Here is a 17,329-nt window from a genome sequence, read left to right on the forward strand (position 1 = left end):
CAGGAAGACACAAAATCTAGTGTCTAGCATGACAAAATGTGTGCTCACTTATTTTCAAGCAGTTGGAAAATGTCAGCCACCAGATGGCCATTTGTCCTGTTGTCATAAAAACACAAAAGTATAAACAGAAATACATGCAGATTCTTAAGGCCTAAGCTCAGAGCTTATATCATTTCTTTTGTTCATATATGACTTGTCTAAGTAATCAGTGACATCTTTCCTGCTGTGGTGGCTTGAAATATGGCCTCCATAGGGATGTAGGGGTGGACTTTGAGGTTTCCTATGCTCAAGCTACTCCCAGTGTGACAGTCTACTTCCTGCTGCCTGCACATCAACATTTAGCAGCTCCTTCTCCAGCACCATGTATGCCTGCATGCCACTATGCTCGCCACCAAGATGATAATGGACTGTCTTAGTTAGGGCTTTTACTGCTGTGAAGAGACACCATGACTGTGCAACTCTTATAAATGAAGACATTTAATTGGGGTGGCAGCATACAGTTCAGCAGTTCAGTCAGTCCCTTATGGCAGGGAGCTTTGTGGCATGCAGGCAGACATGGTGCTGGAGAAGTAGCTGAGAGTCTTACATTGTGCAGACACTGAGCAGTATCCTGAGTATAGGAAATCTCAAGCCCCACCCCCACAGCTGACACACTTCCTCCAACAAGGCCATATCTACTCCAACAAAGCCACACCTCCTAATAGCGCCATTCCCTATGAGATTTTTGGAAGGCAATGACATTCAAACTACCACATGGACTGAACCTCTGAAACTGTAACTTGCCACCTCAATTAAATGTTTCCCTTTATAAGAGCTGCTGTGTTCATGGAGTCTCTTTACAGCAATAGAAACCCTAAATAGGATACCAACCAAGTTTAGCCTGAAGACACATGGAAAAAAGTTACTTATAGCTACTAAATTTTGACATTTTATATAATCAAGAAATTATTGAATTTCCTGAGATTGAGCTAGGTAATTGATTAATGATTTCATCTGGCCTGTCTTCCAACTGTTTCACTCTAGTGAGTGAGTTGAGAATAAATAAATAAGATGTTAATAAAGAACCAATGAAAGCCAGGAGGAACTGAAACAAATTATCCAAGAGCTAGGAAGTGGCAACAAGAAGAAGGGTGGCAATATAAGAAATGAACTTAATTTCTGAGAACTGAGTCTTTGTCAAGTTGATATTGGAGTTGAGAAAAAGAAATGGGTCAAAGGCATCACTAAAACTTGGGGACTGAGGACTAAATAATTTCAAGAATGGAATTGCCATGGAGGAAAATTAAAAGAGCTGGTCATGTAAGAAAATTTAGATTAGAAAAAAGGGAAATCACAATCTTGAAGATTAATGATGCACTGGAATAGAGAAGAAGTTTGAAATCAGGAGGTGAATATGTTGGAGATGGAATTCGTTGACCATATCTAGTGACTATGGATGAACAAGAACTGAGAATAAGTGGCTGCAACAGGAACAGCCAAGTGAGGTGAGTGCAAGGCAGGCAAACAGAAGAACATTGCTTCAAAAAGATTAACGTTCTCAATGGGGACAAACACTGATGATGGGCGAAGACACTGAGAACCAAGAAGTCCCTTAACCAACGACATGACATCACCACTTCTCTTATGAAAAGAAAGAGACATCTTGCAGACAGTGACTTTGTAGAACTTGTCAGCACGTCAGACAACATATGGAAGGCCCTGGGTTCAAACTCCAGCACCAAATGCAGAAAAGAAAAAGAAAGAAAAGGAATAAGCTAAAGAAATGTGGATAGCCCCCAAATGAAGCATGTTTTTGTCACACTTCAATTTATTTTATGTATATTTCACACTGCTTTCTGAGGGATTTACAAGTTATTGACAATCACAGCCACAGCTCTCAACTCTACACCAGTCATCTCGGTTACCACAGTGACTCTGTGGGATATTCATTTCTAATGAATATAAAGATGAGATGCTCATCACCATTTGGAAACCATAGCAACTGGCTCAAGGGTGAGTCCTAGTTTCAGCAAGATGCCTTACTAATCTCCTTAAATGATATCACAACTTTGAAAGGCACGCTTTCTACGGGTGCTATGACAACAAACCAATGTCATGTGACAATCAATATAGATCAGAGGGTAACTCTAAATGATTCTACGGTGCCCAAAAGGAGCATACAAAAATCTAAGACTGAAATTTAAAAATGCCATCTTCTAATTTATAATGTAATTCAAATATTCATTAGCTGGAAGGAAATAATTAAGTGGTTTAAATAAAAATACTTAATAAAATCAATAAGGAGAATTTTTAACTGTGTGTGTGCGCATGCACATATGCATGTGCATCTGGGCCTGCATGCCTGTAATTACATGATCATGTGAGCACATGGGTGCAGGTGTGTGCTCATGTGAGTGTGCTACAAAGACCAAACTCTGGTGTTATTCCTCAGGATTCACCCTTCCAGTTTGGGGGGAGATGGGTTGGTTTTGTTTGTTTGTTTTTTACTTTGGAGACAGGGTTTCTTTGTACAACCCTGACTGACCTAGAACTCGCTCTGTAGACAAGGTTAGCCTTGAAATCACAGAGCTTCACCTGCCTCTGCCTCCCAGGTGCTGGGATTAAAGGTGTGCGCCACCGCTACCCAGAACACTTCTTGGTTTTTGAGAGTCTCTCACTGGCCTGGAGCTCACCAAGTAAGCTAGGCTGGCTAACAAGCAAGGCCCAAGGACCCACCTGTCTCCTTCCCCGCATGGAAACTACAGGCCACTTGCTCCCATGCCTGGATTTTTCACATTGGTTCTGAGGATTTAAAGTAGGTCCTCTTGCTTACATGGCAAGCCCTTCACAGGCTGAACTGTCTCCCCAGACTGAATGTTAAGTATTTCTACTCATCTCAGAGTGTTTTTAATTTTTTAAAGTCACTAAAATGACAGGACTGCTGTGAACAGAAAGTTTGGGAACTGCTATCAGCTAGACATTGGTTGACAAGAATATGGGTGCTTTGTATGAAAAAGATATTTTGTAATCAGTTTCTGAATACAGATTTGTTATGAGTAGCTAGTCTCACCTGGATAAGTGGTCTATCATCATTTGCTCCGTAACCATTTGCTTCTTCTTCTCGGCTGCCACGGTTTCCTGAGAAGATAAAATAAAAAATAACTTCATTACCCACAAAGCAGAACAGTTAACACATTATAAAATATGAATGTTTTTTCTGATTTTTCCCATAAGTATAGATGTTAAATTCCAATTAGTAAACCTTTTTTAAAAAAAAAAAAATGGTTTTTCAAGACAGGCTTTCTCTGGTTTCAATGTGTAGCTGTCCAGGGACTCATTTTGTAGACCAGGCTGGCCTCTAACTGACAGAGATCCACCTGCCTTTGACCCCAAAGTGCTAGGATTAAAGGCATATGCCACTACTACTCGGCTTGTTTTTTAAGACTTATTTATATATTTTATGCATATGAATGTTCTATCTGTATGTACACCTACATGCCAGAAGAGGGCACTGGATCCCAACATAGATGGTTATAAGCCACCATAAGGTAGCTGAGAACTGAACTCAGGACTTCTGGAGAAGCAGCCAGTGCTCTTAACCTCTGAGCCATCTCCTCTCCAGCCCCATTAAATCTTAACTTAACATTCGCTAAAATGAACGCACTAAAATTTCAGTACACATCATGATCCAGTTCCAACAAGTTGCCTTGCATTTCTCAGTCAGAACATCCTGGAAACCCCATCTCAACTTGCTGTAGGGAGATCCTCAACATGAACACTCACAGAGAGAGAGAGAGAGAGAGAGAGAGAGAGAGAGAGAGAGAGAGAGAACAAGAACTTCATCGAAACAAGTCACAGCAGAGAAGACAAACAATGGAAACCATTCAGTTTTCATCACAAAACTAAAGGCAGCTGATGAGGTGGCTCAGCGGGCAACGGCACCTGCTGTCAAGCCTTGTTCAATCTGAGTTCAATCCCCGGGACCCACACGATGAAAGGAGAGAACCGATCCCTGTAAGTTGTCCCTGACGCCCAGATGCTCACAGGGGCATATGCATGCCCGCATACACACACTCAAATATGCTAATTGATTAATGGAAAGAAAACTCATATCATAGAAAGAATACAATCGATTGCCTCACCCCCCCATACCCACATACATATATGGACAACACAAATCAAACTTAGTGGGTCCCCCCCCCCTCTCTCTCTTACACACACACACACACACACACACACACACATAACACATTAAAAGTTGGGAAAGGGATGTATGGTGGGAGATAAGGAGAGAAGTTGGGGGGATCAATAGGAGCAAATATGATCACATTTTATTGTCTGTGTATGAACTTCTCAAAGAAAAATTTATTTAAAAATTATAAAAATTGTCTTCCTGTTATTTTTTCACTTTCTAATTCACCTGAAAATATGTTTTGCTACATTTTAGGAAATATCCAACTGGGAGATTTTTTCAATTCCAGTTAGCTTATCAAGCAACTGCAAACGCTAAAGTGTTTCTTTTGAGAGACAGATAAAAGAGTCTCAATTTATGGAGTCAAATCAAAGAGTGTTGTGATCTCAGAATGCAGTTTCTGCATCTCTACTGCTCACGCCGATAAATAAAAAGAAAAATGATGGCCCTGTTTTAAAGAGAGGCTTTGCAACCTTAGTTTTATTTGAAGCAGACATAAAATAGCAAATAAGAATGAAAACAGATAAAAAGGAGTGTTACTGGGAGGAAGTAAACCTCCGACCTACTTGATGACGCCACTGTTAAAGAAATGAAATCCATTCATAGCCATTCAGATGGTTTGGGGTCGTGGCAAGTACAGTCTCCGTGGGACTTAGGTACCAGAGACACCTCTTTCAAGCACAGCTTCGGAGATAACAGAGTAGGACTCACGGGGACAGAATTTGGCTTCGTGAGTAGCTTTTGTTATTTTTAGGTGATAACCTTGGTAATGCTCCCTATCCCTCTAAACGTAAATAGGCACAGAGAATTGCCTGTGTGGTTCTACATACAGCGAGAACTGTAACAGATTCACATCCACCAACAAAGCCAGTCTCCCTATGCCACTATGAAATACATTGCATACAGATTGTGGATGACAGCAACCAAATGACTACAGCTTGATTATGGATCCCCTTAAATCTTGGTTCTCAACCTGTGGGTCATGACCATATTTGGGGGGGGGGGGGTGATTGCATATCAGAATGCTGAATATCAGATATTTACATTATGATTTATAACCAATAAAAAAACTACAGTTATAAAATAGTAATAGAAATAAATTTATAGTTGGGGTCACCACAGCATGAGGAACTGTATTAAAGGGTCACAGCATTAGGAAGATTGAGAACCTCTGCCTTAAATCACTAGACTTGTGTAGCTGGGTAAAGCCTGTTGCTTTGTTATTATTTAGACCATACAAACCACAACTTTCCACATTGTGGGTTGCCATGCTGGTATTTTGTCTGCCTTTATGGGATGTCTAAGATGTTAATCTCCTGGCAGTTGGGGAGGACCCAAGGACCTCACTTGTCAGCAACTTTTTCCAGTACTGCTGAACCCCCGAGAAATGTGATAATTACCTATTTATAGCAGGCCTGGCCTAAGTCAGATTCATCAGCCTAACTCATTTTGAAATAAATAAATAAATTTAGGTTTAATATTAATAGCCTGAAATGTGTGTGTGTGTGTGTGTTTGTGTGTGTGTGTGCGCGCGCGCACATATGCGTGTTCACAGGAACATCTGTGTGCAGGTAAGATGGTAAACTGGGGTATTATTCTTCAAATTCCATCTACCTGTTTTGGGTTTTGTTTTATTTATTTATTGAGTCTCTTACTGGCCGGGAGCCCCCCAATGAAGTTAAACTAGTGATTCTTAACCTTCCTAATGCTGTGACCCTTTAATCCAGTTCCTCACAATGTGGTGACCCCCCAACCATAAAATTATTTTCATTGCTACTTCATAATTGTAATTTTGGTACTGTTATGAATCACAATGTAAATGTTGAAGCCAGAGGTTTGCCAAGGGGGTGCACTGGGCTACACAGCCAGGCGACTGTGCCCCAGGATCAATGTAGCCCTACTGGAACCGCACCCAGCTCTGGCTATGTGGGTTCTGAGTTGAACTTAAGGCCTTGTGATCTCAAAGCAGGTACTTTCCTGACTAAGCCATTTTTTTGGTCACAAAGTCTAGAGCCTTAACTTTATTTAAAAAGAACCAACTTGACTCCTGGACTTTTCCATAGCCAGCCTAAATTTGTATAATATCAGTAGCTAATGAACTTTATATATATGTGAAAACACATACATTTTTGTATATGTATTGTGTTATATATTTATATATACATATATTATATAGAATTTTGTGTACACATACATATATACATATATTTGTGTGTATGTATTATGTATATTTGCGTGTATACATGTATACATATATTATATAGAATTTTGTGTACACATACATATATACATATATTTGTGTGTATGTATTATGTACATTTGCGTGTATACATGTATACAAATATTATATACATGTGTATATATGCATATATATATATATATACACACACACAGAAAAGGTTTGAGGGAGAAAGGCAAAGGGAGAAATGTAGTTAAAACATAATCTTAAACCAGAATATTAGGCTTTATTTTGTGGCAAGAAAGTGGTGCCAAATTCAGAGCATACTACCATAGTGGCCAACTAATATTTTGAGCAGAATAAACTAAATTTTCACAAATTCAATGATTCAAAAATATTTTCTTCAGAAAACATACCTAACACAAGTAAATTGTTTATAAAAACTAAGGGCTAAATTTAGATATTAATGTGTATTCCTCCTAGTCCAAATTCACTGCTATAACTCTTTATTCAATTACAACCATAAAATCTTGGGAGGGTAAATACCTTAATGACTTATCAAATAAAGGAAACTGCTGGTGGCTTACGGCATCTAATTTCCTTGTGCTGCTCCTTATATGGTGAGGGCTATCCACATAACCTTGCTGCAGGAGGGCTTTCCTATCCAGAGTCAGAAGGTCATCCATGCAGGCTTCTTCCCCCTGATCGCACTACACAAGGAAGGCAAAACACAAACCATCGGGCACGTATTCCCGAAAAGGCTGTTGGAGAATTCAGAGTACCAGCCAGTCTTGGGATGCAGGCTTCCATGTGTTCAGCTAGATGACCTCTCTGAGCCTCCTTTTGGTCATAAACTGGGAATAACTGTCGGTACTGTATCAAAAAATGACAAATGCTTATATATACCTGATATACAGTAGACATTAAGTAAAAGACAGAAATGATCGTAAACAACAAAGCAGCTAGTCAAGAACCTGCCAGGCTTTAAGAGTTTCTCCTCTTGGATTTCTTCTTACTGTCCATGTTCTTTGGAAGGTCACATATTTAAAAGTGTAGGAACCAAGTTTTCTGTACGAAAGATACCGACAGCAGCGCTTTTGGTTTGTCTTGAAAATTAACTTAGTGGATACACATAAAATACTTTAAATAGCCCTGACTTATTAAAATAAACGTTCAGCGTTAAACTTTCTAAATTGACAGCAGAAAAGATATTTCTAAGACACGGGCATTGTTCGCTTTAAGTTTCATGCACACTTTACAAGTTTCCCACGTTACCTTCTCATTCATCCTGCTTCCTGCCAGGTCTTGCTGGCTGGTAGCTTTCGCCTTTTCTGCGGTTCTCCGAATGTGCTGCTTGTAACCCTCCTTCATTTCAGCCGCATATTGCTCATATTTCTGCTTGTACTTGCCTGTGGGTGCTGGCAAATCCTCTGGGATGATGTCCTGTTCCTAGAGGCAACACACAAAGCACGCTGTGCACCCGAAAGCTGGGTCTCTCGTAATATTTTTATTGGTTCTTTGGGAATCTCACTTCATAAACCGACCACACTCACTTCCCAGTGCTCCCAGGTCCTCCCCACAACCCTTGTGACACACCCTCCTCCAACCCCCCCCCCAAAAAAAAGAGGAAAAAAAAACAAGTTCAGTTTGTGCTATCCGTGGTCAAACTCCCAGCGACCAGCCCCTTGACTCCTTCCACGCCTGCACCCACGCGGGAAGCCATCAGTCGTGGTGACCTACACTTCAACATTCTTCTCACAGAATTCTCTTTGATGGCCAGAAAATGGTATTTTGGCTTTTTGTTTCTTTGGGGTTTTTTGTTTCTTTGGTTGGTTGGTTGGTTAGTTGTTTGTTTGTCTGTTTTCCAGACAGGCTTTCTCTGTACAGACCTGACTGCTCTGGAATTTATGCTATAGATGAGGCTGGCCTCAAACTCACAGACATCCCCCTGCCTCTGTCTCCCAAGTGCTGGGATTAAAGGTGTGCACCAGCACCACTGTCTAGAAAAGTTTTTTTTTTAAGTAGTATTTTTCTTGTTGACATTGCTAGGCTTACCATTTACTTTAGCGCTTAGCTCTAAAGAAAACTACTGTAGTCTGTGTTCCAAACAGGAGGGACAATAAAATATCCAGCTGACAGAGCACAGACCACAGGGGACCTGACCAGAATGGGCGCGTGACCTCGGGAATCCTTTACTCTCTGCTCGGCTGAAGGTCTGCTCCAAAAGTGACTTGAAAGAATTAATATCAAGTTATTTTTTTTAGATATTTTATGTAGGTCATTGATTTTTTTGATCAAAACAGCCCTAGGAATTAGAGATTAACAACACTAATTAAAAGAACCGGCGCCCATTTCCAGAGTATCACCGTGTTTTATTCCCTACTATTTTGTGGCTGCTTGTCAAATTTTCGTGGTAGCAAAAGATAATAGAGTCAGTGGGTATTTGTTCTGACTTAGATGGGCACAGATACCGATATATTATATGTGTGTGTGTGTATACATATATATGTGTGTGTTGGGAATATATATGTATGATGTATGTCCAACTCTTGGAGAGTTTTGAGATGGTACAGGTATAACACAAAAGATGACTGAGGCCAAATTTAGAGCAATTGCCACTGTAACATACAGACTAAATGCATACTGACCACTTCGTTCAGATGATACTGTGTATATGGTCTTTGACATGGCGTAATCCAAGCCAGAGTCGAAGGTAACTGTGGTTGCTTGAGATGAGCGTGCATTGCACCACATGGTGCTTCTGAAAACTTATCCTAAAAAATAAAATGGAATGATAGTACATGCTCATAGGTGCTGATATTGTCAAATATTTATTATATTAAAAAAAGTTAAAATTACCTCCTCATCAGAGTCAACAAGGCTTCCCAAATCAAGTGGTGGAACCCTAAAAGAAATAATCTATGCAGCTCATAAAAATTTAAGTGAGTCTGTAATGACAGAAAAATCATTTTCAAATACATTATCTATATACAAAGTCACAATTAAGCTAATGGTATGTTGTCTACCCCTGCATAGCAAGAAGGGTTGTAGATTTTGATAAATGTTTAGTAACTTTCCAAATTGATTACGAACTAGTCATTATTTATAAAATAATAAATGAAATATAATAATAAAAGTATACAAATGCAGAATTAAATAAATTATATTTGGAACCAGGGTGGTGCTAAGGAGGTGCCTCAATGACCGAGGCATTTTCCAGGCAGGACAGTAGTTCAGAGGCCCTGAACCCACATAATATCTAGGCAGGTGTGGCAGCTGCTTGTCATCAGCACTCGGGAGGATGAGAAGGGCTCCCCAAAGTATAAAGCACACGCGCACACCACAAACATATACAGACACATGAGAAAGGAACAAAGGCAATAAGTATTCAAAGTCCACTGTCCTAATGGTTTCCTTGCTCTGCTATTGTGATGCCCTAGGGTATCTTGTGTGCTGTTGAGGTGAGCATGGAACAGGTTAGTAAGATCTATATCTGTGTCATGGTATAACTGCACACGTCCCTTTCCAAATCTGCTCACTCTAAGTCAGCCAGCCCTGGATTGTTTGCATGGAAATTAGCAAATACTAGGGATCAAGATTTGACTTACTATTTTGTTGACTTCTGAGACTTAAAAAAGTGGAGGCAGAAAATATTAATAATTCAAATAAAATGTAATACACCACGTATGTAGCTGTCTAGTGCTGGGTTACTGTCTTAATTAGGGTTTCTGTTGCTGTGACGAAACATTGTGACCAAAAGGCAAGTTGGGGAGGAAAGGGTTTTTTGGTTTAAAATTCAGCGTTGCTGTTCATCAATGAAAGAAGTCAGGACAGAAACTCAAACAGGACAGGATCCTGGAAGCAGAAGCTGAAGCACAGGCCATGGAGGGATGCTGCTTACTGGCTTGCTTCGCATGGCTTGCTCATCCCACGTTCTTAAAGAAGCCGTGATGGGCATCCCAGGGATGGCACCATCCACCATAGGCTGGCCCACCCCCTCTGATCACTAATTGAGAAAGTGTCTTACAGCTGAATCTCACGGAGGAATTTTCTCAACTGAGGCTCCTTCCTCTCAGATAACTCTAGCTTGTGATAAGTTGACACACAAAACCAGCCAGTACAGTGGCACAAGAGAATGTTCAGCAATATTATTTTAAGCATTCAACATTGGTCTCACCAAGCAACCACTCATAATATTTTATAGCAAATAAAAATATCACCCAACATTCACACTGGAATTGGCTCATCACTACAGCCATAGGCTGATTATAGATATCCAGAGAAAAACAAACAAAACATTCTGTGGGTACGAATTGCCTAAATGGATTTTATAATAGTTTACATAGTTTATGAGCTGTGAAAATTTCTTGCTATATATAATTTATGTAACAAAAGCTTTGACCAACAACATGCATTTAATTTTTATAACGAGCAAATGAAAATGTATAGTAAATATTTAATAATTTTTCACATCCACTATAAACTGTAGATTAACACACAACTGGAAGACCACTCTCTCTGACATGCCCCTTACTATTAATATTATCAATATTATCTATATTGTTTATTCAGTACATAAGCATAGCTTTTTAACTTAAACGTAACTTAAGTTTCATATCCAGCTGAAGATAAAGGTATCTACCATGTAGAAACAGATGAATTTATTGACCTTGCTTATTTTTAGTCTACAAAAAGTATTACTATGGTGTAATTCAACCTACCAAGTTACATGCCATGTAATCTAAACTACATGAAAAATAATTTTACTTTTCAAATGTATGAAACTATAATATATATGACATATTCTAAAAAAGAAAACTTTACTAATATCAATTACATTCTCAAATTAGTCAACATGACAATTTAAAATACAGGTATAGTTACTATTAGGTAACTTTTACTATGCCAATCACAAAAAGAAGAATGTCATACATTTCTTTAGAGTAAGTATACTTATTCTGATTTCTACATGTATCAAAATGCCCTATAGAATTCCTAAATTCATAGTTTTGTGATGTTATGTGTCATTTTAAATTAAGCTTGAATCTTAAAATGACAAAATGATTTTTAAGAAAGAATTTCTTTTTCCAGGAAATTGTGAGAACAGCATTAAATAAGAACAACAGAATATTGTCCATATCCCTACTATCCCATTGAAAGAGGCTGTTTTTTAAAAAAAATTCTGAAATGATAATATTCAGGCTTTCTCTATGCAGACTTTTCTGCAGTTCACAATAAAATATATGCATATGTAGTTTTTAACTACTCAAAAGTATCATAAGTATGTGCCGGTTCAGCAATGGAAATGTAAAGAAATGTAGCTCACACAGGTAGGCAGGAATTCTGGATTGCCCATGATCTGGAAGTCCATCCTTGCTTTAATAAGAGAGAGAGAGAGAGAATCAGTGTGCATTACACATTAAAAGATAAGCCATGACTGGATGCAATAGAGACAATTACATTTTCCCCCCTGTAAATGCCAGAGAAAATGTGCCTCCCGCGACTCTCATCATTGTAATGAAGATGAGAAGGAAATGATGGCTAAGACAATGACCACCTGCCCAGCACTGTCAGCTTGGGAAGATGGGTCCTCAAACAATGACAAGGCGAAAACAGCCGGAAAATTGGGATGGCTCCTGTTAGGTGAATACATGACAGGGAAGCTGTACCCATGAGACCTCAACGACGTGGTTGTTTAAGCAAGACCTGAAAAGCAACATCACCAGCTGTCAGGACGTTGAGGATGGAGGAGAGCTTTCCTGGCCCCACCCCTACATAAAGAGCTACAGGCAATTAATGGCTGGTTGAGAGAGAGAGAGCGATCCCTCTCCTCCAGGGAAAAGCCCCTGGATGAGTTAACCAATCCCAAGTAGTCAGTCCTAAGGACATAGACATATGAACAACTCTAAAGGGACTCAACGGGTTATATTTGTAAATTATATACATACATATATTACAATAAAGAGTAAGAGGCCATGTAGGAGGAAGTTTGGAGAGCATGGAAGGAGTTGGAAGGAACTGAGGGAGTAGAAACCAATATAATTATAGTACTCATAAATGAAATTATCAATAAACAAATAAAAATACCAGAGAGAGAAATTGCATTTAGTTGCTTCATGAAACATAGACAGCAGTGTCTTGAGAGTTAAGAAGGATATCTGGATGCCCTTCCTACACTACTAACATAAAAGCATAAGATTTTCTCTTCAAATACTTTCATTTGGATGGAAATACAAAAATAGCAAGTTGGTGACGGCTACATGAGCCACAGCTCTGTGGCTTGACTCTATCCATCACCAGTGTCATTAATGTCATTAATGTCTTCGCCTTTTTGCCTTTCAGAGCCCTGAACACAGAGAGTGGAGGTGTCAGTCTTATTCACTAGGTTTTTAGCCTACAGTTCACCATCTTCTCTGCTTTAGGGAGTCATGGTTTTCCTTTAAATATCTTTCCTACTTGAATTCATTACTGTTGGAATATCAATTCCATCTGTAAGATGAGAGGTTCCTTGAGCTAAGTCTTCATTTCATTGATTGTTGGACCTTTGGTACCCAGTACTATGCTAAGTGGGTTATGAGCACAAAATAAATAAGACTCAGCCGGGCGGTGGTGGCGCACGCCTTTAATCCCAGCACTCGGGAGGCAGAGGCAGGTGGATCTCTGTGAGTTCGAGGCCAGCCTGGTCTACAAGAGCTAGTTCCAGGACAGGAACCAAAAAGCTATGGAGAAACCCTGTCTCAAAAATCAAAATAATAATAATAATAATAATAATAAAATAAATAAGACTCAAGGGATTCAGTCATTGAAATTCCATTTTAAATGGTGTACAAGGTAGAGAAAGTTTAGTTTATGATATTTTAAATCTTTTGTACATGTTACACTATATCTTTTGTGAATACTAATACTTTTAGTGCATTTAATACATAAAATGATTATAGGATGTGTGATTAAGTATGCAGTTTAAAATGATGTACCAATTAACCATAAATCCACTAGCATGTAATAGTGGCAACACTGAAAAGAAAATGATACTTTCTTCTTCCTTTATATTTTCTCCTTTCTCTTATATTTTCTGCTAATATGTGGGGATTTTTTTAAATAACAATGATAAAGCAATAATCTTAAAATTAAAAAACTTAAAGCTAAATCAGTCTATTTTAAAACAATGATTACCTTCAAATTTGGTGGCCCCAGGCTTCTTAATCTAGGGAACACTGAGGCTAAATATTTGTGAGGGAAAACAGGAGGGAAAGACGGTAGAAGCAATTGAAGGGATCGTTCTATAAGAGGAAAATCCTGTGGCTTACATACTTGTAGTGAATTCTTTCGTTGAGAAATTAGGCGAGGTTGGTTCCTAGATGCAGCCACTCCTTTGACCTCTAAGTCCATTCAAATGTATGTGTTTCTCATGCAATGTGCTGCTCTTTTGAAGAGATAAAATAAATGCAAAATGGTCACTCTTACTCGAATTTTAAATAGTCCATACACAGTACACGTCCATACAGAGAAGCCGTTGTGTTTCATTGCCATGGCTAATAATGAATCATTTTTGATTTTATAAACTGAAATCAGGTTTTGGTGATGCAAATACATCGTGCTTCAAGGAAGCCTGCATGATATGACGTATGCCCAAAGAAGTCCTCATCTTGGTAGAATGAGGGAAGGTTCAGTAGACAGTAACTCTGATTATTATTTCACGTCCAGTGTAATCAAACCCCAATTCTTTTGTGCCCTATCTTTTGTGTTTTCCCCACTCCAGATCCTTCTCCTCTTTAAAAAAACCACTCACCTCAGGCCAGGAATCCTACTCTAAGAGTAAATTGCCATCCAGAAACAGCACAAATCATCAGATTTGAAAATAATCCTGAAGACACTTCAAATGGGTTTCTTTTCAGGAACCTTTCAAAAGAAGCAACTTTGGATGCTCTAATGCTCTAAGCCAAGCTCCTTTATTTGGTCATATTACAAAAGTGACTACATTTGGAGGGTAGGTTTGTATCCCACTGGTTCTGGCACTTGTCTAACACCTCCAAGGCCATGGGTTCGATTCCAGAACAAGTTACTGTATTCACCGTGATGGCTAGCAACTGAAAAGCTGTGGTGATTTTAATAAGAACTTCTCTCATAAGCTTGCATATTTGAATATTAGGTCCCCAGTTGGTGAACTGTTTAGGAAGAATTAGGAGGTGGACTTGGTGGAGGAGGTACGCCTCTAGGCTGGGCTTTGGAGTTCCAAAAGCCCACTTCAGGCTGAGCCTGATATAATCTCTCAGCTACTGCTCAAGGGTCATGTCTGCTTGCCTGCTGCCATGCTCCCTGCCACGATGGTCATAACTCACCCTCGGAAACTGCAAGCAAGTCCCAGTTAAAGGCTTTCTTTTGTAAGTTGTCTCTGTCATGGTGCCTCTTCACGGCAATAGATCAGTAACTCAAACACAAGCCGAAGTTAAGATGGAGACGACTTTCTCTCTGACACATTGCCAGCCTCCCAGCTTCACACCTTAGCAACTCTGGTTGCCATTCCAAATAACCATATGATGTTTTAAACCACTAGCCTTGGTTTGCAGTTAATAACAAGAGCAAATAAAAAAGCGAGAATGTCCTGTTCCTACTGTCCCCTGTGCTTCTCCACTGAGTTTTTAGTGTGGTATCGCAACCACAAAGGCTGGTAGTTACTGCCCTTCTTATAACATAAATTCTTTAATGAATACTTGTTGAGTCAATAGATAAATTAATGCATCATAAATGTCCATATACACTTGGTATATACCCATGTTAAATTCATTTCTCTATACCTAACTACACCCATCGCAATGCCAACATACAAGTCTTTCAGGAAACAATCCAGTAAAGTGTTTGTGGGACGAAATAGCATCAAATTACTCTTTAGTAAAACTGATTTGAAGCTTATAAAATCAATAACTCCAGTGGATGCCCACATTATATCTCAAGACTTAGGAGGAAGCCAAGAAAATGAGCAAATTCAGTCAATTAGGCATGAGCTAACTCAGAATGGCATGGCGGAGACGTGATTCGTTCACAAAAGTGATTCATCCCAATGCAAATAAGAGTGTTTAAAGGGAAATGTTGCCATAAGGGGCACACTGGAGTCTGAAGGATTAGCACCTGCCTACTAGCCTAGCCTCTCAGTTAGAGAATCTAACAATCTGGACAGAGCTTCAAAAGCTAAAATCTCCCAAGCCTCTGATTTTTACACTGAGCAAGCTGAGACCCGGACAGGTGACCGTCACTTGGCTTAACCCCATCTAATCTAGTTCATAAACAAGAGGAAAAAGATTAATAAATACAGTTTAGTACTTAAATTCCATGAGGGAAACAGACCCCACCTTGAATCCGTGGTGACAACCCACCCAAGATCTGAGATTGAACACAAAGTTGTTCCTAATTCAATTCAAATCTTACTTCACCATACCTGGGGTGTGCCAAAAGGAATCCACCTTCCACCTCACCTAGGACTCAAGGGGGACACGGAACAAGCCAAGTTGATTTGACCTAACAATGTTAGCTCTGTAAAGCCCAGACCCAGAAAAGAAGGGCTGGAAGGAGTATAAACCAGATTCCACCAAGAACTTCCTTCTGGGAGCTTCCTGTCGCCAGCCGAAAGGACAGTTCCCAGCAAACAGAGCCAGCGTCTCAAGTTGCTAGGCAACTGGCGCTGGTTCATTAAGCTTCCTCCCTGCCCTTTTCAACTTCCCTGTAAAAAAAGAGGCCTCAAAGCTACGTCCTTAGTTTCTGACTGGCCGCCTCTGGGTCTCATGCTGTGCCTCCCATCCTTCCACCCCGCCACTTCCACACCCTGCACTTTGGGGCGAACTCACCCCAAAGTCTAAAGGATTTCTGCTTTACCACACAACCTTCCAGGTCTGAGAACCCAGCTCTGCCCTAAACCCTGGACTGGAGTAAGAGCGCAGCAGGGGACTCACTCAAGCAAGCGTCTCCTGCATCAAGGAGAGCGCCAAAACCCGGCAAGGATCACAACCCTTGGTGGATTATTCATTTCCACGGTTTGAACATGGTTTCACAGAGCAACTACCAGATGTCCAGAGTCCAGGTTAATATTTAAGGAGAAAACAATATAAAAGCATCCTGTATCCCAGCCTATCACCAATTTTCTACCCAAATCTTAGCTATTTCTGCACCATGTCTGGCCCGCAGCTACCTGGCCATAAAGGAACAAGGTTAGCTGACATATTGATAAAATTCTACTCCGATAACAATTGGTGGTATCGTCACTAATGCGATGTCAGGACTGCAAACCTTGAGGCTTAAAATCGTTTCGTTTTGTTTGGCTTTTGCTGACTGCGGTAGCTTTTAAAAGCTAAGTTTCTTCCAAACATGGGTGTCAAAATATGCACATTAAAAACAGCTTTGGATTAAAAATTCAAATCTATTTTGAAGGCACAGAAACTCTACTCACTGGTGGTGATGCAGCCAGCCCGGCATGAATAAGGAGGGTATTGATCCCCAACACTTGAAAAACCTAATGGGATGGTTAAGCGTAGCACTCAGGAATCGGGGCAGAAGGCTCCCAAGTCTAAGATCAGTCTTAGCTACGTAGTGAGTTGAAGAACAACAGCTTGGGCTACAGGAGACAAAAGCAAAAGCAAACACAAAACTTAGAAGGATCCCTCTGTCTCACTACCTTTCCCCGCTGCTGGGGTTGTATTGCGCAGGTATGCAATCTTACTCCCTGGGCCATCTCCAGCACCTAGAAAATTTTCACTTGAAGCTCATGTGTTGCTTTCGATATTTATTTTCATAACCACTCAGTCTTTCACGTATTCATCATACACCAGACACACACAATCTGCTAACGTGCGAAGATTAGAAAAGGTAAAGCCATATGAGCCTAAGGATCACTGCCTTGTATCACTGACCTAATCAGTGATGTTTATTAGGCCCTTTGTACATGCAAAAGATGAATAAGATACAGTTTCTGTGGTCCAGAAGGTTAAACG

At 39.9% G+C, this 17,329-nt stretch overlaps 1 protein-coding gene across 3 annotated transcripts in view; it reads right to left on the reverse strand.

The window, feature by feature from the left end:
* Caps2 (calcyphosine 2) overlaps nucleotides 1-16,255 on the reverse strand; it is a 36,058-nt gene extending 19,803 nt beyond the window's left edge. The window contains exons 1-8 of one of the 3 annotated variants that reach the window (XM_075954204.1): nucleotides 16,190-16,255; nucleotides 13,662-13,773; nucleotides 11,677-11,726; nucleotides 9,210-9,255; nucleotides 8,999-9,124; nucleotides 7,626-7,799; nucleotides 6,938-7,060; nucleotides 3,050-3,117 (exon numbers count right to left, since the gene is read on the reverse strand). In XM_075954204.1, the coding sequence (XP_075810319.1) occupies nucleotides 3,050-3,117; nucleotides 6,938-7,060; nucleotides 7,626-7,799; nucleotides 8,999-9,124; nucleotides 9,210-9,255; nucleotides 11,677-11,726; nucleotides 13,662-13,739 (665 nt within the window). In that variant the 5' untranslated portion in view covers nucleotides 13,740-13,773; nucleotides 16,190-16,255. Of the gene's footprint in view, nucleotides 1-3,049; nucleotides 3,118-6,937; nucleotides 7,061-7,625; nucleotides 7,800-8,998; nucleotides 9,125-9,209; nucleotides 9,256-11,676; nucleotides 11,727-13,661; nucleotides 13,774-15,783; nucleotides 15,999-16,189 lie in introns of those variants that run through there. The other 2 variants (XM_075954205.1, XM_075954203.1) reach the window with 2 other exon arrangements.
* Nucleotides 16,256-17,329: the final 1,074 nt, after the last annotated feature.

Source organism: Microtus pennsylvanicus, chromosome 20 (assembly GCF_037038515.1).
Source record: "Microtus pennsylvanicus isolate mMicPen1 chromosome 20, mMicPen1.hap1, whole genome shotgun sequence".
Lineage (NCBI taxonomy): Eukaryota > Metazoa > Chordata > Mammalia > Rodentia > Cricetidae > Microtus > Microtus pennsylvanicus.